The following is a 23,562-nucleotide window of genomic DNA, read 5'->3' as shown; positions in this document are numbered from 1 at the left end:
CCTACTTTTGCTCTTAGCCATCCTCTCTTGTATGCTTTCTCTCTTCTGGTTTCATGACTCTTGACTTCTTGATTCTCACATTTCTCTCTGTCTTGCTTCTTCTTCCCAATTTCTCTCTCTTTCTCTCTCTCTTCCACTTTTTAGGGTACCTTCCACCTGTTTTTATATCTATTCACTTTTTCCTTCATTCCCAAGCATTTAACAGAATACTGGTTCTTAATCCAATTAGAAAATTGTGACTATTCCTTGGAACAATATATGAAATAATGGCCGAGATCTTTGTGTTAACCATGTGTCCTCTACCTCCTCCCCAATTCTAACCCACTATTTTCCTGAAAGTTAATGGTACTTAATTTGTCAATTCAATAATTTTTTCTTAGGAATATAAACTGCAGGAAAGGCTTGTTGAAAACAAAGTAAAAATAATCTTAATTTTCTTAAGAAAATTCTGCTTGATCTTTGCTAATTTCAGTGGTTAGAATAAGCATACATACAGTAAGAGAAATTTAAAAAATACGGTTCAGCTGACAACTAAACATGCCAGTTCTTTTTATGTATAATGCAATCATGTGGAAAAAGCTTTTAAAATAAACACGCCTGTGTATTCACTGCAAATTAGTCTGTCAATTGAATTTTTACAGAAGCTTCTGAATAATCCATTTGTTAGACTTCATTAAATAATTTTAAAAGTATATGGGCTTCTGCTAAAGAAGACCAGATTTTTAAGATATTCTTATTTGAAATTCTATTTTTCTGTACATTTTATTGTGTTTTACCCAATTTGAAGCAATAACAAAAATGCTCTGAAAAAATGAAGACTTCATTGTATGTATTGTGTCTAAATAATTTAGATTTACATTTTCAGACAATAATCTAGAAAATGTATTCAATGTTAACACTCTATCTACCTGTGTGGGGTTATTCAAAGAGAAATAAAATTGCAAAACATTTTTATTATGTATATATTTATTTATAGCATTTTGACTCATTTGTATTTGTTATTACTAAAAGGACATAAAATGCCAGACTGAGTAATACCTATGTTCTATACAGTTTGTTATTTTATGCTATTGGCCTTTGTTTATTTTTATTTATTTATTTTCCATAAAATTATTCTTTTTTATTTTAATTTTATGAGTGCATTGTAATCATACATCACATTGGAATACAAGACTTGAGAGGATATACAAGCACACCTCATCCAGTTAGCCCTCATCCAATCCCCATCCCATTCCCTCCCACTCCCTCAATCCCATGCTTGTTTGGTGATTAACTTTGATACATTTGTTTACGTACTTCCTGAGTTTTAAAGAGGTTCCATTCTCCCCCATCCTATACCCTCTGATTGGTTACCTTAATAGCTTCGCTATAGGGCCCTTTCTATAACTCGACCTCCTCCCGTTACCCCTTTCTTCCTAGTTATTGCTAATTAGGGGAAGCATCTGGTTTTTATTTTCTGTGATATTTCTCTGTGCATGCAGCATTGCAAGTTCCGATCCCACTCTTGATGACCCCAGTAGTGGCCTGGCCACCCAGAGGACTCTGATCCTGGCCTCAGAGGCCCCATCACCGGCCTTGCCTCAAGGCAGGCTCCAATTCCCAGCCTCGCTGACCCTGGCACCTGCCTAACCCCTCGGCAGGCTCCTATCTTGGCCTTGGAGGCCCCAGCTTCGGCCTTGCCTCACAGCAGGTTCTGATCCCGGCCTCACTGGCCCCGGCACTGGCCTTACCCCTCAGTGGGCTCCAATCCAGGCCTCAGAGGCCCCAGCACTGGCCTTGCCTCATGGCAGGCTCTGATCCTGGCCTCACTGGTCCCGGCACTGGCATAACCCATTGGCAGGATCCGATTCCAGTCTCAGAGGCCCCAGCACTGGCCTTGCCTCATGGCAGGCTCCGATCCTGGGCTGACCCCAGAACCAGCCTAACCCCTTGGCAGGCTCTGATCCCGGCCTTGGAGGCCCCAGCACATAATGTATATTATGTGTATATTTATTTATAACATTTTGACTCATTTATATATTTATCATTACTAAAAGGACATAAAAATGCCAGACTGAGTAATACCTATGTTCTATACAGTTTGTTATTTTATGCTATTGGCCCTTGTTTATTTTTAAAAACTCATAATGGTTATTTTAAATCTAAAATTTAACAGAGTACCTTGATGGCCATATGCCTTTATGTCTTTAACTTTTGGAAATACCACTGGTCTGAAGAATTAAAAATTGGATCACGTCTTCCCTCTACAGAAACTCTTTGCTGGCTCACCATTGTCTGGTGATGAAGCCCAGGTTATAGTCACCCTCAGCTCAGATCTGCCCATTTCTGCAACCTCATTCCCATTTCTGCTTCTGTCTGTTTTGCTTCTTTAACATTGAGCCCATCTGATAAGCTCTTTCCTGTCATCATTCCAACTCTGAGTATAATGTTTTATTTCTTTAGGAGGACTTTTGTAACACTCTCTGTTCTTCTTTATCCACACCCACACAAGTAACTATTTCTTTTTGCAATTCTGCCAAACTTTTATCTATTCTATCTTCATTGTCATATTTTATTATACTTATTTTGATAAAATTATCATTTAAGAATGTTAAGTGTATCATTCAATAACATTAAGTACATTCTCACTGATATATGACTGTTACCACCATGCACCTCCAAAACATTTTTTCATTTTTCCCAAAGTCAAATTCCATATACATTAAATACCAACCCTCCATCATAATTACTTCAATTTTAGACTAGAGAGCACAACTAACTTTCTATTTTATTTATACTCTGTGCTTAATGCAATGCCTGGCAAAGAAAGGATGCACAATAAATGTGAATTATCCTGATCAAAATAATATATCAGAACATTATGGTAGCTAACCATATCAGATTATAACAATTTCCCAGCTCTACTCTATCCTAACACTCACTTTACAATAAACAAAATAAAAAAGAAACCAAAAACAAATTTTAAGAGGGTTCACTTTACCAATAAACAAACAAAAAATGAAACAATTATGTACTTTGAGTGTTTTCTGATTTTATAAAATATGAAACCCAATTTGAAACATGACAGTCATCTCACCAGAATCTGTATCCCAACAATCTCTTCACCTTCCTTTTTATATGACTCTGAGTCTTATTAGCACAAAACCATCTGTTAACTTTTTTTTAAGGGAGTTTCAGATGATTTTAATCATCCTGAAGTCTCAGGCTGAAATATTTTTTGCTCAAGAAAACTATGTTTTCTTCTGCACTGTGCACCTCTATTTTGCAATTATTCAGTTTAGCACTCATTTATATCTTAGTTTTGTTTTTATCTCGACTTTATTTACTAGAAGGCAAGTTAAATGAAGATAAAATACTTAAGAATAAACCTAACAAAGGAGGTAAAAGATCTCCACAAGAAAAAATATAAAATATTGAAAAAAATTTAAAAAGACTTAGGAGATAGAAAGATCTTTCATGTTCTTGGATAAGCAGAATAAATATCACCAAAATGGTCATTCATCCAAAAGTTATCTACAATTCAATGAAATACTCATTAAATTACCAAAGTAATTTCTCACAAACATATAAAAATAAGTCTTTAAATTAATTTGAAACAACAAAAAATAATCAGAGTAGCCAAAGTACTTCTAATCAATAAGAACCATGCAGGAGATATTGTAACCAGACTTCAAAGTACACTACAAAGCCATAGTATAAAAACAGCATGGTATTGTAACAAAAACAGACAGACCAAGAGTATAATATAAGACTCGGACACAAATCCATTCAATTAAAGCCAAATTATGTTTTTATAAAGGTACAATAACATACACTGGAAAAAAGATAGCTCTTTCAATAAATAGTGTTGCCAAAACTGGCTAGCCACTTGCAGAAAAATGGAAACAAATCCCACTTTCTCACCCTTCTCAAGAGTCAATTCGATGGATCAAAGACTTGGAAATCAGACCAGAGACCTTATAGCTACTTGAAGAGACCTTATAGCTACTTGAAGAGGGAATAGGACCTTATAGCTACCTGAAGAGGGAATAGGTCCAAAAATTCAACACATAGGCCCAGGTAAAAACACAGGTAAAAACTTTTTCAACTAGAGCCCACAGGCACAAGAAACTAAAAGATGCATTATTACATGGGATTGCATTAACCTCAAGATCTTCTGTGAAGAAAGAAAACTATCGAGAACATCAATGCAGAGCTAACAGAATAGGAGAAATTTTGGGGCAACTATTACTCTAATAGAGGGCTAATATCTTGACTATACAGAGAACTCAAGAAACTCAGCACTAAGAAAACAAATAGTCGAATCAAAAATAAATGTATGAAAAAATGTTCAACATCATTAGCAGAGAGATGCAAATCAAAATTTAGAGATTTCACCTAACTTCAACTAGAATGGCAATTATTCAAAACACAAATGACAACAAATGCTGGCAAGGATGTGGAGAAGTGGGAACTCTAATATATTGTTGGTGAGATTGAAAATTAGTACAACCACTTTGGAAAACAGTATGGAGGATCCATAGAAGAATGGGAATGAATCTACCATTTAATACCACAATACCACTTCTGGGTATCTACCCAAAACAATGAAAACCACACTACTAAACTAATGCATGTGTTTCTATATTCACAGGTGCACAATTAACAATTGCCAAACTACAAAACCAGCCAAAATGTCCATCAACAGATGAATGATTACAAATATATATCAGAATTCTACTCAGCCATAAAGGAAAACAAAATTATGTATGTCCTTTGTGGAGAAATGGATGGTACTGGAGAATATTATTCTAAATGAGATTAGTCAGTCACAAAAAGTAAAAAAAAATTGGATGTTCTCTTTAATATGTGGAAGACAGGGAGAAAGTGGTTCATAGCAGGAACTGTAGACAAAGAGGCAGAAACCATAGATGAGCAAACAATGTGACTTAACTGAGGGGGATGTGCGAAGGGAAGAGGGAACTTCCCTAATGTATGCGATCTTCATTCACAAATATATCAAAGTCAGTGACTAAGCCAAACATGAGAAGGAGGGGGTGGCGAGGTAATTGGGGAAAGGAGTGATACGTGTATATATGTCTGTACCATCTAATATCCCATTAAAATGTATGTCAAAAAAATGAACAAGATAGATAAACCACTAGCCAATCTAACCCAAAGAAGAAGAAAATCAATCCAAATTCCTAAGTTAAGACATGAAAGATGTTACCACTGACAGCCTGGAAATTTACAGGATTATCAGAAACTACTTTGAAAAATGATTCCCTCTGCCAGGTGTGGTGGTGCATGCTTTTAATCCCAGCATTTGGGAAGCTAAGACAGTAGTATTGCGGTTTGCAGACAACCTCAGCTACTTAGAGAGGTCCTTTGCAACTCAGTGAGACTCTGTTTCCAAATAAAGAATAAAAATAGAATTGGGGGTGTAGCTCAGAGGTAGAATACCCCTGGGTTCCATCTTCAGCATCACAAAGAAAGAAAAATAATTTTCTATAAGATAGAAAATCTAGAAGAAACTGAAATTTTAGATAATAATAATTTATGTAATTTTTATTGCCTTTTTGGAGATTCCCCAAGTTTTCTGTTTATTATAGATGCTCAGTAATTATATGTTGATAGAACAAGTGCCACATCCACTTATCACATATGTTCAACATGTTATGCTTATTGAGCATTCTTGAGCTATTCAAGCTATCCATTTAAGGAACAGTTGGGATACAACATGAAAATATCTGTTACCAAGAACTATGCACAATGAACAAAGACATATTGTTCATAAAGTTCTTATCACAGTACTTAATAAAATAAATAAAAGTTAAAAACTGGTGGTCTAGTTTCTCATAAATCAATGATCTACATAGCCTTTGACAGGCATAAAATTAATTCTAATACTTGCTGAAACATAAAACTTAACAATTTAAACTAAGAAGCAATAACAATTGAAAAGGAATAAAAAAGATGTTATTAAGTGGGTGATATCTGAGTTTAACTTAAATAAAAAGTAGAATGCTTTCAATGGGTGACTGTGCATGTGGAGACATTCCAGGAGATAGATCAGCATAAGTAAGGTTGAGTCAGAAAAAATATTGCGGCACTCAAATCAATGCATGACATTATTTAATAAGACTTTAGAATGACTCAGTCAGGGCAGTAGGTATAAAGAGTTCACTCAGATTTGTAGATTAGGGCCACGGAGGAGATTTTTGGTGATATAGATGTATGTAATATATATAATTATATTATTAATATATTAATATGGTATATCACATCACTATATTATCGATATATAGAGTATAGCACACTTAAGTATCTCTTATAGATCAAAACACAGCACAAAATAATTGAGGCTCAAATTGAATCTTGCAGAATTAAATAGCAGAAACAGAAGACAAGAATAGCTAGCAACCTAGTATAATAGCACAAGTGAATTAACAAAGATCTGAACACATGTGGAAAAAAATAGTGACTGGATGTGGGAAACAGAGTAGACACACTGATATGTATGCACTGGAACTGCCTGAAAACAGAGTTAAGCAAAATCAGAGATAAGCACATTTTTAAGTACGTGGAGAACAGTTGAAGATCAACTGAAAAAATTATTTGGGCTCATCTGTAAAGTAATTGTAGTTTCTAACTGCCAGGCTTATTGTACTGATATATATATGATATATATATATATATATCATATATATATATATATCATATATATATATATATATACATACACATACATACTTAGCAGAGAGCCTGTGGACTTAAGGCACTTTGTTAGAATTAACTATTACATGCTCAGTGAAATTATCAGGTATTAATATTATGGGAAACTTTATCTGACTTTAAAATTTATACATTATTTTATGTGTTCATAAAAATAATGAAAAGTTATAAAACACAATTTGAACACTATAGAAATATATATCATATGCATACTGGAAAATAGCAAAGATAATAATGACATTTTAGAATTTGTATTTTAACTACTTTTTATTTTTTTCCTAATTGACTATTGTTATTGGTATTTGTAAAAAACTGGAAAAAATTTGTAAAAAATGGCCAGGCTGTGGCACATGCTTGTAATCCCCGCGCTTGGGAGGCAGAGACAGGAGGATCACTCAGGTTTGAAGCCAGCTGTGCTGGCTTAAGAGACCCTGTTTCCAAATAAAAATATAAAATAGGTCTGGGAGTGTAGCCCAGAGGTAGAAGGGTTTCCAGGAACACCAGTACCACCAAAAAACAAACAGAAAAACCTGGAATCATTCTATACAACTTTCTCCTTTTTTATTTAGCAGAATATTATTTAGTGCTTTTCCAGAGAAAAGAAACAACATATAATTGTTTCACATTCTGTTTAACAAGTCTACTTACTTTATTACATTAGCATTCCATATGGAATCTAAAGACACAAAAGGAAAATGAGGTAGAGATTCAGCCCTACTAGAGCAGATTATACCTTTGTGTAAAGGAGCAAATGTTATTCCACAGGTACATTTTCTGATTAGACACCCCTGAGCTGAATATCAATTACCCTGCTGGACGTTATTCTGTAGCAGAGAGCAACCTACAGGATGTGTGGAGAAGCCAAATGATATTTGAAATCTCTCACGCAGCTCAGAAGACAGCACAAATCTCAAGCTATAGATGTTGGTTGCATTCCAACAGAGGTCAGGGTTGAAGAAAGCTTGAGTGGGTGGGAATGGATGAGAAATGATGAGAGCTCACAGAGGTGATATAAAGAAAATATATTAAAGAGTGGTAACTGCAACCCATTTATGAGAAAGAGAGAAGATGATCAAAAGACTGAGACAGAGAGGCACTCAGAGAGCAGTACATAAAGGAGAGACAGAACGAGCTCTCTTTCAACAATATGACGGAATCACATACTCTAGTCTATCAGCTGTCTGGGCTCTAGCTGCATGCATTACACAAGAAGCCGTCAAGGGATCACTCAGGAACTGAATTTCTGTTCTCTGGCTTCTCTTTTCTAAATCTGGGAACTAAATTCATTCAGAAAATATTTGGATAAGATACTTGCTATCTGAACTGTCACTCACAAACAGAAACTGGGGAAGCAAACAGACTTCAAGGGCAGAATGTGCTCACTCTCCAAGCTCACTAACTGCACTTGGAAAACAGATTTGGATCATGAGGAACACTGGTAAACACGTTTCGGTTTTATTTTAAAACCTGGAACATCAAGTATAAATGTCCTCAGCTCCTTGCTCACTTAGCCATGAAGGATCCTTGTCTTAGTTGCTGTTTTTGTGTGCTCTGTATTTCTGTTGGGATCTTATGAATAAACTATGAATAAACTCTTAGTTCTTTTTTTTATTTCTATACATTTTCCCTTTTGTTTCCTAAAGTATTTTCATCAACTGCTTCCTCTAATGATGAAACTTTACCAAATTCTCCTTTCCAAAGCTGCCAATAGTATTATTTTTCTAAAGTTACTTCTTATGTATAAATTTATTTTATCATCATTACCTTGTACTTCACTTATATTTTTTCTACTAGTTCTGAGAACAGTGAATCAAAAACCCAAATTTTCATCTTATTATTTATCAGTATTTCATTTTTAACTATTAATTTTATTATAAGACAACTTTTTCACATTCTTAAAAATTTCTAATTATTTATAAATTTTGTCATTAGGAAACTAAGATACTATTTTTGCTGGGTCTGTGACTTCCTAAGTGGAATTTCTGGTTAAGCCACATGGAAAATATAATCAAAACAAAATAATATATTAAAGTTAATGATAAGCACAAAAATTTTTTGAGAAATAAAAGCAAATTTATGATTGAAAATAAAAAAATATTCAAAATGGCTTCAGTAGATTCAAAAAAGTTAAAGATTTATTTTATGTATAAGTAATCAAGCATTTTGTATATCTCCATAAAAGAGTAAAAATATTTTAAGGCTAATACTAAATGCAAAAACTCAGTTAAAATTTTTTTCTTTAGTTTTGTTATCAAATGTTATCCCATTTTGTGTATAATTAGATTAATTATTCAGTTGCTATTTCTGAGGCAAATTTTGAAAACTTCACTTGAACATTGGGAACATTTTTATTTCAGTGTAAATACTCTAGTCATCTCCCCACAGCTTTGTTTATGATACATAGAAATTCTATCACTACCATATTAAGCAATGCTATTATATTAGTGCCGCCAGATCTTTTATTTCCCCTTATCAATGAAATATTTTGATGAATATACCCAAAATACAGAGGCATTTTCAATATACATGAAAATCCAAATTAGAAATAATAAGGTAGAAAATAAATATACATTTAACTTTTTCTTCCTTTGCATTTCCAGAGGGCAGATACCTTAATTTGCTGATAATTGATCTGTTCCTTCTCATAAAAGGACTGAGTTCATTTTCTCATTACCTAATATCTCAGGAGTTCCTTTATCTTATAAAGACTGAGAAGTATCAATCTTTCATGTCTCTTTTTTTTCCTTCCAAAATCATTCTGTTTGCAAAGGTGAAACTACTCACTCAATTTTTTTCTTTTCCCTTTTTTCTTATTTACTTATTTATTTATGCAGATCTGGGGATGGAACCCAGGGGCATTTGACCTCTGAGCTCAACCCCTGCCCTATTTTTTTTTATTCTTTATTTTGAAACAGGGTCTCACTGAGTTGCAGAGGGCCTCACTAAGTAGCTGAGTCTGTCCATGAACCGTGATCCTCAGGTTCGGCCTCCCTAATACTGGGATTACAAGCATGTGCCACCACGCCCGGCTAATTTTTTTCTTTTTAAAACTATTATATCACAATTTATACTTTAAAGACTGATGATATTTAATTCTCTTGGAATTTTTTCTTCCTGTAGTTGCAAGCTTATAAATTATAAAAGTTTAAATTGTTAAACTTTGAGAAAACAAAAGCATATTATAAATGGTTCTAATTCACCTAGTTTATTTTAAATATTAAAGAAGTTTATACTGGCCATGATTTTTTTTTGTGCTCTGAAAATGTATGTTTTTCCTGTGTACAAGATGTGTAAAAATATTATTTTGTTAGGAAGACTTATCATTGCTGAGAATTAGCTTCTCACCTCTTTAATTTGTAATAGCAGAAAGATTTGATGAATTATTTTAGTATGTCTATTACTAGAAATACCAATATTACAATAGTGGAATTTTCTTCTGGGGGAAAAAGAAACTTCCTAAATGTTAGAAAAAGAGATGGAGCTGTTTTAGTTACTGAAACAGATTTGTTTCATTTATATACAAATGAATGTGGTTTAATTATACAAGCTCATATATGCACAAAAAATCAAAAGAAATAAGATGTTCTAAAGAGAAAAATAACTCTTTAAATTTTAAAGAGATGATTTTAAATGTGTTTTTAGTCTTGAACGACAGCATAAGATGTAGATTCGCTGATGGCACTGAAAACGAGAACAAAGATTTTAGAAGACAAGAGCAGGCAAGTCCTGAGGTCTCCAAGAAGTTAATTTCATTTGGAAGCTTTATATCTTTAAAAGTTATTTGACATGTTTTCCAGTTTTGGAGGTGTGTTTACTTCTGGAAAGTCCTGACATTTTGATGACAGTTTCTCTCTTTATCACTAGTTCTTGATATTTTCCTTCTGTCTCCTAGTGACAGATCTGAATAACCAGGAATCAAAAAACAGACTCTGGTAACTAGTTTTAAAAGGCCTCATTGAGTGGTACATGCAGAACGTAATTTATTTTTGTGACAGTTTTAATAAAATTGACGTAAAACACAGGGGAAAGAATGTTAGCAATATTGCACCTCAAAAGAGGATAAAGTGTGGTATGTTACCTCCTGATTAGCAGCAGCTAGTTCTTCTTCCAGTGCAGAGACTCTTTCTAAAGAAACCCTCAGTCGCTCCCTTACCTAGAAGAAAAATCAAAATATGTGCAGTAATGTACATCCCATATATATTAAACTGTGCTGAACCCATCATTAACATCATCAGAGACAAGTTGACAAGTTAGTAAAGTGTTTACAGCCCTACATGCCCAGAATAATAAACCTGGCAGAGATACTATGAATACATTGTCACCTCTTGGTATCTCAGTATCAAGGGATTTCCTTGTAAATAATTTTTTTTGGTGGTTCATTGATAGAATTTCTGATGGGGTTGGAGACTGACCCGTCTGGTTCTCAATTCTGATTCGTAGTAAAGTATATTATGAATTCATCTGAAAAATAGTCACTGAGTAAGCATGAAAAATAGACAATAAAATATTTCTCTCTACTTTAAGTGAATTTTCACTTAGCATCTAGTATCTAACTTCAAGAATGATTTGTTTAAACACAAAGTATTCTGAGGACCTGAAAACTGTGCCCTGCTTCTAAGTTTTGCATTGATTTGAAATGTTTATTGTTTGAAGGGATTATAAAGTACTTAACTACTTTGGAATTGCAAGGTTTCTTCTTGATCTCAAAGGCTAAATCATATACCTTATAGAACCCAAAACTACACATATCAGTTTGAACATAATAATGATCAACAAACATTTTATGTATGAATGAAACGAAAAGATGTTTTTCTTTGATTCTTGCTTTTTTATGACTTCTAAAATTGTATTAGTTGGCCACGTGTAGTGGTGCACACTTGCAATCCCAATACTTGGGAGGCTAAAATAGGAAGATTACAAATTTGAGGAGTAAGGCCCTCTGGAACTTATTGAGATCTTGTTTCAAGATAAAGAATAGAAAATAAGGCTGGGAGTGTAGCTTGGAGATAGAATGCCTCTGGGTTCAATCTCCATTACCAAAAAACTTTAAATTGATTTAGTTGTGTGTTTAGATACATAGATATACTCTGTTACCAGTAAAAGATTTAGAAAAATTAAGTTTGATAAAAATTAATGACTATATCAGTTTAATTTTCCTTTAAAAATCAACAAACTTAGCACTTTAAAATTCAATTCATCATGAATTTTAATTATTTATACAATAATGCAAGTTTTTATGTGAATGCTACAGTATTTATATAGTGAATATCTATTTGATGGTATTTTTATTTTAATTATGCTAATTCATTGGCAATGCTTCTGAGTAAATTATTTATTGTTTTAGTAAAATATTGAGCTGGGAATATAGGTTAAATATACAAAATACATAAATCCTCAGATATATAAAATTTTAAAGTTGGAGTTACAGCATGATTTTTCAGTTAGCCAAAAAAGCCAGTAATATAATATTAATCCAAAATATAATTAGGAATAAAAATAACAATCATATATTTTATACACAATTATGGTGACATATATATCCTGGTGAAGAATACATGAGTGTACTTAACCCTGAAATTCATCTTAAATAAGCAAGAAAATCATGTGATTTGAGTTTTAACATTAATTATATTTTGCTATTCTCCAATTTTCTCCAAAGTAGTAATATGTGCATAAATTAACACTTATTAAAAAACAGTCACACAGATTTTTTTTGTATTTATCTGTGCCAGATCGACTAACAAGTCCCTGTGCTACTGGATACATACCCAATTATGTATAAAAATGCATAGAATTAATTTTGATTTATGACTAAATAATAGCTACTTAGAAGAAAATGTTTGATAATTTGACCTGGAAAATATTTTTGATGAAGAGCTTGGATAGATGCAAACAAATGAAGCAATTATGATGAAGTCATGAGAATGAATAGGGGAGCTGCTATGTGGAAGGCAGACATCACAAAGGTCTTACAGGCACGCCTGATATTTAATGGGGATGATTGTAAGGTTTCAAGCCCACTTCCTGAAATACCAACTGTGAAATACAATGTTCAAAGATAGTGTGGGAATCCTGGTTGACAAGAACAACAATGTGAAGCCATCTAAATGCCAGTCAATGGTCTCTCTATATACAATGTTGATCAGCTCATAGTTAAAATGTTGTGTAGACATGAGGGGGGCAAACATCAAGGGTCTTATTATACACTGTAATGTTTCTAACAGAGTCATGCAAGCCATAAAACGAAGAGCTAAGTTCAGGCAATATTGTAAATGGCAATAGCTTTCTGACTTCTTTTGCTAAACTGAAACTCTTAGAAACTATTCCAATCTGTTTTGTATTTACCACAAGTTGAGCATTTTATTGTCTCATTATATTGTGTCTTCAAGGAATAAAAATTACCAAGCTTGTCGACTGTTATGAAAATGGAAAAATCACTGCTCAATAAATTTAGAAATGTCTTTAAAATTAAATCATATTACCCACAAAGTAATGAATCTAAGCTGTCTTTAAAATAAAATAAGAATGATTTCTAAGTATATTCTAAGATAATACAAATATGAAAATTGACATTTCAGCTATCAATATAGTTTTATATAAATGCTTTATTTACACTTTTATGAGGATCAATTATTCTCTGTACTTCTAACTTCTGGATAACTCAAATGAATGAAATACATTAGCTTCATCTTGCCTTTATCATTGATAACTCAGTAAAAAAAAAGAAAATAAAATGTGTGGGTCCTGGCATGGCAGGGAACGCTTGTAATCCCAGCATTTGGGAGGCAGAGACCAGAGAATCATGGTTCACAGGCAGCCTTAGCTACTTAGTGAGGCCCTCCACAACTTAGTGAGACCCTGTTTCAAAAAAATAAAGAGTAAAAAAATAGGGCTGGGGGTGTAGCTCAGAGGCAGAATCCCCCTGGGTTCCATCCCCAGTACTGAAAAAAAAAAAGTGTGTGGAGGAATAACCGAAAAAGTAATCTTTCCAAGGTATAAAGAATTTTACCATTTTCTCTTACGTACTTGACTTGAACTAGGAACAAATAGTATCTCTGACAAGACTTTTAGCTTTTTTCTTGGGTCTGAGTACTACTCTAGCAGATTTCTAGAAATCTTCATTTGTTCGATTTTTTTCTTGCAATGCTATATAGACATGTTTGATATGCCATAAAATTATAGTTTTAATTTTTATAAATATAAGTACATAGCTCATGTAGCCTTGTCTATATTTAACTTTCTTTTATTTTTTATGATTTAACAACTTCAATTATTATTATCTGTGTAGTCTTTCCCTAAGTGAAATTTATTTTTATAGAGCTATAGTGTAATCTTCAACTATATATTACTTTTATAAACACAAAATGTTTGATTTCTAATTTATTCTGTTACATCCATTTTCTTCAAAATGGTATGAAAAATACATAGAGAAGATTTATTTTCTTCCAAAGATGTTTCAAGGCTACAGAAATTTATTCCTGAAGGTTAAAATAAGACAAATGCCTAAACATGACAAATGGGTTGCAAAGATACTGGAAGGTGATATGAATGTTACCACTGGTCTTAACTAATTGTGAAGATGTCAATGTCTCTCCTGGTCATATACATAAGGGAACATCCCTAATGAAGACTGCCAATCACTGTAACTGTCCACAGCTATGCTCATCCTTTTATAGTTTAGCTTTTTATATACTAAACCCTACATGATAAGGTTAGAAGCTTCATATCTCCAAGTAGGTTAACTGCGTCTTTTTTTATACCTTCTCTCTATATTTTAGCATTACAACAACACCACTTAGATTAGGATATTATATGTACTTCTCATATATCTGTATCATCTCTTCAAGAAGTTGTGAGATATCCTTAGCTAGGGAAAGTATTTTTGTGAAGGCACTTAGGTATACCTAAGTCCTTCAATAACCAAATTAATGCTACTTTAAAAAGTCATCTGGATCAATACTGATACCAATATCTTTACCTAGTTTGAATGTTTAGCAAATACTAAATTTATTCATGTTAATTGTAATGTCCATTAACATTTACTGAAGACTTTCCATACACTAAGTACTGGTTAAAAACTTTGTATATTAGATCATATTTAATTCTCACTACTGCTTAGAGGGAGGTCTTGTTGCCCTCAGACTAAGGAAGGTGTAGTAGATGTTTAGAAGAGTTAGGTCATTTGTCCAGGTCTTTCCACTCCGGTGCTCAGGCTCATCACCTTCTTCCTTGAGGTTCCTGAATATTGAATATCTAATAATCAGTTCATTTGCTGCTGAACTCACCAGTGCTCAGCACATTTCTAGTGTGCTAATAAATACTATTATTTGTCCTAGGGCCATATTAGAGAATATTTCATTTAGTTATGGGAAGCTTTTTTCTTCTCTCCTCCCCCTCCTTCCGTTCCTCCCCCTCCGCTTCCTCTGCCTCCTTTGTTTTCTTCTTTAATTGAACCTGAGAATATTCAACCTCTGAGCTATAGAACAGCCCTTTCTATTTTTGTATTTTAAAATGGGGTCTCAATAAACTGCTGAGATTCTCACTAAGTTGCTGTGGTTGGCCTAAAACTTGTGATCCTCTCGCTTCATCTCCCAAGTACTGGGATTATAGGCATGTACCACTCTGCCTCGTTTTAAATAACTTCTATATGGTAAATTATTTCTATATTATAAATTGTGCAGCAATATTTTCTTCTTAAACATAAGTATGTTATCAGATGATTTATCTTATATACTGTTCATTACCATCATTTCTAGTAAAGAATAACTTGTTTTTTATAAAAGCATCCCTCAAATAAGCCACTGTGCTCGTAGGGCACATGGAAAACCACATTCTCTAAAACCTCCATTTATTTAAGTCAGTCCAAAGAGTTAACCTTTCTTTGCATAGATCATGCTCTTCTTGCAGCTCTGGGTTGTGCTACATGTTGGTTATGATGCATTAGGTAGCTTTCTCTTATTTAAAGAAAATACGAAAACTTCTTACTGATTTTTCAGTACTCAGATCAAATGCCACTCCCTCTTGAAGACATTCCTTTCTTCCTTGCCTCTCAAACAGAATTTGTCACTACTTCTTTTGTCATTCTATATTATATAATAAATATAGCTCTTCAGCACTGTTGTAATTGATATGTGGATTTCCAGAACCATGAACTCCTCAGTCATAAGAGAATGTCTTATTTATCTGTGTGTCTCAAATAAGTGCCAAGGAAACAGACACAAAGTAAAGACCCTATCAAGTCTTACAAATTTTTAACAATATTCTTTTTTGTTAAAAAGAGAATATAGTATGAAACGGAACATTAAATATATTACATGGTTATTTGATATTATATTTAGCATAGTTATTTATGCAATATGCATTTCTTTTATTCATAATTATTCATAAAATAGATATCTCAATTGGCTGAAAGGAAAAATAGCATACAATTTCTTTTTAATAATCTAGAGGACAGAATTACAGTTATACTTATGCACACACTTGACACGATCCCCTGCTCTGAGAACATCTGAAAGACTGGTGATAAAAATATAGAAGTATATAAATATTAAATAGAATGAAAATGTCTGCATGCTCAAAAGCTAGATATAAGTGGACAATAATCTCTAGTTTGAATTTAATGCTCAGAACTTGTCATATATTTTATAATGAAGTGCCCCAATTCCCACTGCTAAGTCCTAAACCTTTATTAATTTTTAAAGTCCATTCTTTAAAATTTCACAAAATTGAAATTGTGTCATAAACCTTACTAATCCCCAAAGGATATTATCATCATATTGGCTTATATATGCCAGTAAAACTTAATTGAGTAACAACTAAAAGAAGCTTATAGTTACTTTTAAAAATACCTAAAAGCAAGTTCTTCTTCTAATACTTTATGCTGTTACATGTAGAGGCTCTTAAGATGTATATTTGAAACTTAGATATTAGAGACCTAAAAAAATGGAATACTTCAAACATAAATGCCTAAAAGTTTAAAGTATACCTAATTTGCACTTCAAAATAGGTGTCATTTTCAGTTAGTGGTCTGTTATTTGGGCATCTCTGGACACACATTTCCGAGCAAGAAAGAGAGTGGGCTTCGAAGATGGAAAGAAAGAAGGAGAGTCTGAGTGACATTAAATAATATTAAATTTCAATGAGCCATCTAAACCAGAGCCATAATGGGCCATAATAGAGGTATAATTTGCGTAAGCCATAGATTCAGTGGTATAAAATGAAAATATGCCCTTAAATATTACCAGTATATGCACAGTACTACATTTTCATTTTGAAAGATGATTTTTTCTTATAATTCAACTGTGTTCCTCTGAACTGACTTACTTGGGGAGTCAGGTGAATCAGTGGGTGAAGACAAAGACCTTGGTGCTAATGACAAAAGCATATGTCAGCTTGGAATCTTTGTCCAGTACTATACCTTTTCATCCAAGGCTTTGTGGTGCTCAAAGAGAGATTTCAGTGCCTTGAGAACCTCAACTTCACTGGATACTCCCGAGGGGGACTGGGCTTGTCGTTTTACCACCGTCATTCTTAGTGACCTTTCATGTCTTGACACAAGGCACTCCAAATGCTCCAGTAACAGCTATTGGGGTTAACAGAAAATGCTGTTATCTTATGGACACAATTCACCAATACCATAGTTGATTTCTACCTAAAATTATGGCAGGTTTATATAATTCTCAATGATAACCTCAGGTTAGACAATGAATAGCAGAAGAGAAGCACAAATCTGTTTAAACCAAGGTTTGTAAACTATGTTGACAAATTGCATTTTAATCATGTAATGAGCTAATGAATTGAAAAGTATAATGCAAATTTCCTCTAGGAATTTTTTTTTTTTTTTTGTGGTACTGGAGGTGGAACCCAGGGGCTTTCTACCTCCAGGCTACACTCCCAGACCTATTTGGAAACAGGGTCTCACTACATTGCTGAAAGCCTCACTAAGTAGCTGAGGCTGGCTTCGAAGCTGCACGATCCTCCTGTCTCAGCCTCCCAAGCATGGGGATTACAAGCGTGTGCCACCACGCCTGGCTCCTCTAGGAATTTTAATAATTTCAGTATAAATTCAAAGAAAATAGAACACTTGACAAATTACATACAGTTCAATATAATCATTATTAAAGATATATTCTTTAAATAAATGTCTAATGAATGATAATTTAAAGAGATAGTATTAAAAGTCAATTTTTCCATAGCAATTATTAAAGAGCATTTATTCTTTATATTAATGCCCAATGAATGATGATTTTCTAAAAAATGGTATTAAAAGTCACACTTTATTTCATTTACATTTGACCATTTAATATTCTTGAGCTGAAGATTTTTTAGTTGATGAGCATCATTAAAACAGTGATTTCCATTACAGTGACAATCACAATTTTACTCACAGCTAATCTTAATATTACCTTACAGAAAAAGATATGTAACCAACTGTATTATAGTAACTGAGATTTCCAGTGGTCATTTTAGGGAAAGTAAAGGAGATAATTAAACTGTTTATTTTAGAAGCCACCCCCCCCCCCCCCCAGGGCAGGTGGTGGGGCCATGACAAGGATCCATTCAACAGTTTCTAAGCTGTTCTGTCTCTTTGTCCTGTCTTTTGACAGAGTAAGGTCTGCTTTTAAATGTTATGTTAATTGGGCTTTCACATTTTTTTTCATTGGTTCTGCTACTAAAACTAAAGATCCATGAGAATAATAAGCAGAAATTAGTATTAGTAGGTTATTACTATTTTACTGGTAAAGGACCACAAACAACTAGTATGCCTTTTTTGGAGTTATCTCCAGAAGAACAGTGAAAAGCAAGCACTACCAAGTGGTGTCTCTGTGTAATAAGTGAGAAAATAAAGTGGAAATCGAATAAACAAAAACAGAAAAATATAAATATAATATGGAAAGAAACAACGAAAAGCATTTTATTTTTCTCAGGGCTAAGTAGCAACAAAAAATTTGGTTTTCATAATACCACTCAACTCAGTATCACATATTAGAATTCTATTTCTTAATGCTTAATAAGTTAATTTATCTACATGCACTGTCGCTAACTATGATTTAAAGTGTCAGAAAGCTTTGCCCTGTTCTTAGCCTAAAAAAATACATGTCTCTGAGATCCTAAACACAAATCCATAGCTGAAAATCAGACTTAAAGGTTTAAATTATATAGTTTGTGCATCCCTAAAGTTCCTGAGACTGCTCATCGGGTAGTCTATTCAAATATTCCCAACTGATTTTTTTTTCCCTTGACAAAGCGATTTTACTTTCTTGCAACAAAAGGTGTTCCCAGGTATGCGAGAGAGCACACCTGACAAAGGACTAGGTGAGTCTTATACCCTTGATGCAAAAATCTCTGAAAGCAGAAATAATTCCAGTCCCAAGTGACTTATCCAAGAGATACTCAACCTGTACTAGTTTATTATGAAGATGACACTGTGTTTTCAAAGAGATTCCTTCTTATTTATAACTGATTTTTTTGTGATATTCTAGTCGTTTGCATTCTACAGCTCCAAGACTGGTTAAACCCACACTGCTTTACGTAGGTAAAGGGGATGTGCATGAGCTTTACCTTGCCTGTTCTGGCCACACTAGCCTATTTTCATTTCCTCAGTATGTCAAGAGTTTGCACATGCCATACCTTCTGCTGGAGCTCTCTTCATTGGCTCCTCTTTATGGTCACTCTCTCACCAAACCTCAGCTTAAATTTCACCTCCTCAATGAGATGTTTGCTCATGACTCTGCATAGTAGGTCTCTCCTCTTCCCTGACTTCACGATTCTCTCTTTAGGTCCCCTACTTTTTTTCTCCATAATATATAAAGTGTATAATTTTAAAGTAGTTTTATTAAATTTTATTCTTTTTCCTCACTGGAATATATGTTCCCTGAGGCTAGTGGTGTCATTTTGATTTGATCACTGATTATTATAATCCTCTCTGGATTATGCTGCCAGCTTAGTATGTGACACCTATATATGTTCAATACATGTTTGCTGATTTAATATTTTTAAATGAATAAATTATGTCAATTTTCTTGTGAATATTCTGGCCTATATCAAAGTTAAAACCATTGTCACAGTTAATTGACACCATTTACTAAAAGTGTAAGTTAATCCTCATGTGCATGAGTGCTTCAGCTAGTTAAAAGAGTTATCAAGAGCAAGCTTTATAATTCATTGAAAACTACCTTCCCAAAAATGTAAATAGAGGTGTGTTGGTTTATATGGCACTTTAATCAATATGTAAGCATCTTATGTTGTACAACAAGGTGCAAGACAAAGAGACATATAAGATATAATACTCACCCTCTAGGAAAAGAAAATGATGAGGTATTATATAGAGAAGGTTTAGTAAAGGATCTTCATGGATCTTTTTATCATACTCTTTTCATTTGGCAAGTTCCTTACATCGCAAATTGCACCATTTCGACATAGAATGAGGAAAAAACCCCTGCAATTTAAAGCTTTTTGTGCCACAGAGTGTCTACTAATTACACCCTCTGGCAAGAAGTGAGCCGTATGAAGAGACATATTCAGTGAAGGCTTCCATTTTTCTCAATGGGAATAGCAAAGGAATCATGACTTTACACTAAAAGAAAGAAGTGATATCTTTACCAGCTTTGCAGAAATATTTTGAAATTTGGTCCTCAAAGCTGAGACTCTAGGGTTATTTTTTTTTCCTTAAGAGAATTTGTACTATTCATTAGAAATAACTGCCTACTTACTCTAACTACAGTGATTTCTTTTGTCTGCAACTAAAAACGCATTGCCACTTAAGTTATCAGTTTCTACTTATTATGGCCCCTTTATCGTAGTATCTTGCATGTCCTGGGTTAGTTACCATTACTCCTTTAATATGTGAGTTCTCAGATCATTGTCACTTTTTTTAAAACACTACTCCGGTCATAATTGTTGGTAATCTTCATTATTCACTGAGATGATTCTTCCAACATATTGTTCTCTAAATTTCTAGGCTTCATGTACTCTAAAAGGCCCCAATCCCCACTCTATTTTACTAACTCAAGCCCAGAGTTTTACTCTGGACTTTTCTATTATTAGCAAGTACAACTCTTCTATAATTTCACCCTCTATTATCTATCTCACAAATCCCCACATTTCAGCTCACCTATTTAAGTTCTCAAAGTCTAAAAATACTTTCACTCTCAATCCCTTTATCATAGGAATTTGTTCTTCACTCTAACCACATTTACTCCCTCACTGCCTCTGTACTTAGCTTAAATTTCACAGTTCAGTCTTTATAATCACTCATTTTCATGGTCCCTAAACTTCCAGAATCTGACCACGAGCTACTATGTCCTCTGCTTCCTCTTGGGTCTAAGACCCATTGTCTCTTCCTGAATTATTGTAATAATAGTTTCTCAAGTGGTCCTCCTACTTCACCCTTTCATCTATCAAGCACTCTCAAAATGCTATTTAAGGTAGAAATGTAAGTTAGAGCATTTATATCTGTGCTTGAATTCTCAGTGACTTCTAATTTGTCCTAAATAAAAGCAAAAGTCCTGACAAGTCTCCAGGAATCTAAATTCTCTGAACTCACCTCTTACTCTTCTCAGTGCGCATTCCAGCTTAGCTGCACTGGCTTCCTTGAAGCTTTTTATTTATTTGTTTCTTTTGTTGTGAACATATTAGATATCCATGCCCTCACATTAGGGTTTTTATATTTGTCTTCTATTCCTAAAATGTTCTCTTTCAGATAACTACATAGCCACCTAACACCACATTTCCTTATATACTTTTCCTCAAATGTCACCTTTCAAAAAACCTGATTACCTCTTTTTCACTTTTATTTTTCATCCTTTATATTTGTCAATATCTAATATACTATTTGTTTTGTTTATTTTTAATCTCTCCTAAATTAATATAACACCCATATGGAATTGAAGTTTTTCTTTGTTTTGTTCTGTATATTCAGAGTCTAAAAAATTGTATGTATAATATATATATAATCTATTATAACAATATATTGTATTAATATATTATATAATAATATATAATTGGAATATTACATATTATACATAATAACATATTATATTATCAATTATATATTATTAGTATATTATATGACATTAATATATTATGCATTATTGATATATTAATTAATATATTAATAATATGCTAATATATTAGTATATTATTATATATTAATACACATTAATATATAATAATATGTATTATATAATATATAATATATTAGTAATATATGTGATGATCACATATATTTTCTGAATGAATAAATAAATACTGAATAAATTAACAGTTTGTACATTTATATGTAGGTCATAAGTTTTCAGATAAATGGAAATCTGAGATGTGCAGCCTGGATAGATTTGACAGAGGTACTAGTCAGATTAATATCAAAAGAAGTAACAATGTCATCCATGGTCTATGGAATATATACTACTTAAATTATCACCTGTGCTTTCTGAAATGGGGTAGATGTAAAAGTAAGGCTTTGGTGGGATGAGGCACAAGTATAAGACAATTTTCAAGAGCATGTATGCTTTGATCTATACTAAAGGGTTTAAAGAAAGAAGATGACAAGATTAAGTGTTTAAGTTCCTGGTCAAGGCACGGTTAGAGAATCTAAGAGCAATTATGCAGCTCATAATAGCAACTAATTGAGATCCCAAGACATAACAGATCCCAAGACATAACAGAAAGAAGATAAAGAGCTTTTTAATGTTTGAATTTAGAATGTTTCCCTAGCCCTTACAGAAACAAGGTAGCAATGTTGGAAGTGGAGCTTGGTTGCTAAGGAGGGTTCCCTGGGGCTTTGGCCTTGGGGATCATTTGAAGTCTTTCCTCTGCCTGATCTTATTCTCTGTACAATGTGAGAACAGTCTCAGAGTCTCTCTCTCTCTCTCTCTCTCTCTCTCTCTCTCTCTCTCTCTCTCTCTCTCTTCTCCCTCCCTTCCCCTCTCCCTCCTTTCCCCAATCCCCACCACCATGCCCTGAACTCCACGAACAGATCTGAACAAATAAACCTTATTTCCTTGAAGATGTGTTGTCAGTGGTTTTAGATTACAGCTTTGTAAGTATTGACTGAGAAATATTGAAAATATTGATCTAAGAGAAGTTGTTGAATTAAAATATATGATGAATTCATATATTTATCAAGGTGTTGCATGTAGAAATATTGCCATATCTTTAAAAAAAAGTATAAGAACTAGAAAAGAGATACTGAAGAGCTTCAGGCATGCCTGAGTTACTAATACATAAAATACCAATGAATCTCTGCTTCTCCAATGATGTTAAGTCCTATTTCTTAGTGACCATATAATGACTTCACTTTCAGCAACTACTTTAACAATAGAATCCTCTGGTTTTCATGTCCCATGCCCAAACACCTCTTTGCCATCAGCCTTTTTAATATAATATAAAGGGATATATATAATAAAATCTAACTTATAAATAGAAGAAATTGTAAGGTAGTTTTTTTATTTTGTAATCTCATAAGTTTGGGGATACAAGTAGAAATTAATGCTGATAGTGCTAAACAGGAAGAAAGGAGAAAAAATGGAATCTGGCTTTTTGCCTTATTCTGAAGCTCTACCTGGAAGCCACATATACATGCCGTGGTACCTTCAGTACCCATGGCTGTCATCTTTATCATCTGTTCCCTTCACTGCCAGCACCTTCACAATCCATCATCATACCAAAGTTATCTAAGGCCAGTAACAATCAAGGTCACCCAAGAAAGTGGCACTTCCTCCAAAGGAGAGAGAGAAAAAGGTAAGTAAATAGGAGGAAATGCCAAAAGATAAAAATGATGACAGCAGTGAAGAGGCCATCACTCCTCTAATCAAAGGAAAGAAAGACACCACTGTTCCATCAAAGAAG

General features: G+C 33.5%; 1 protein-coding gene across 12 annotated transcripts in view; it reads right to left on the bottom strand.

The window, feature by feature from the left end:
* The window catches only part of PPFIA2 (PTPRF interacting protein alpha 2), a gene marked incomplete at both ends in the record, with an annotated part of 485,975 nt that overhangs the window by 155,234 nt on the left and 307,179 nt on the right, over positions 1–23,562 (bottom strand). For 11 of the 12 annotated variants that reach the window (XM_080705637.1, XM_080705639.1, XM_080705631.1 and 8 more), the window contains 2 exons: positions 10,793–10,867; positions 17,132–17,296. In XM_080705637.1, coding sequence (XP_080561763.1) covers positions 10,793–10,867; positions 17,132–17,296 — 240 coding nt within the window. The remainder of the gene's footprint in view (positions 1–10,792; positions 10,868–17,131; positions 17,297–23,562) is intronic. The other variant, XM_080705634.1, reaches the window with a different exon arrangement.

This window comes from Muscardinus avellanarius, assembly GCF_963383645.1.
Source record: "Muscardinus avellanarius genome assembly, chromosome: 11".
Classification (NCBI taxonomy): Eukaryota; Metazoa; Chordata; class Mammalia; order Rodentia; family Gliridae; genus Muscardinus; species Muscardinus avellanarius.
This window is presented reverse-complemented; position numbering and strand designations above follow the sequence as displayed.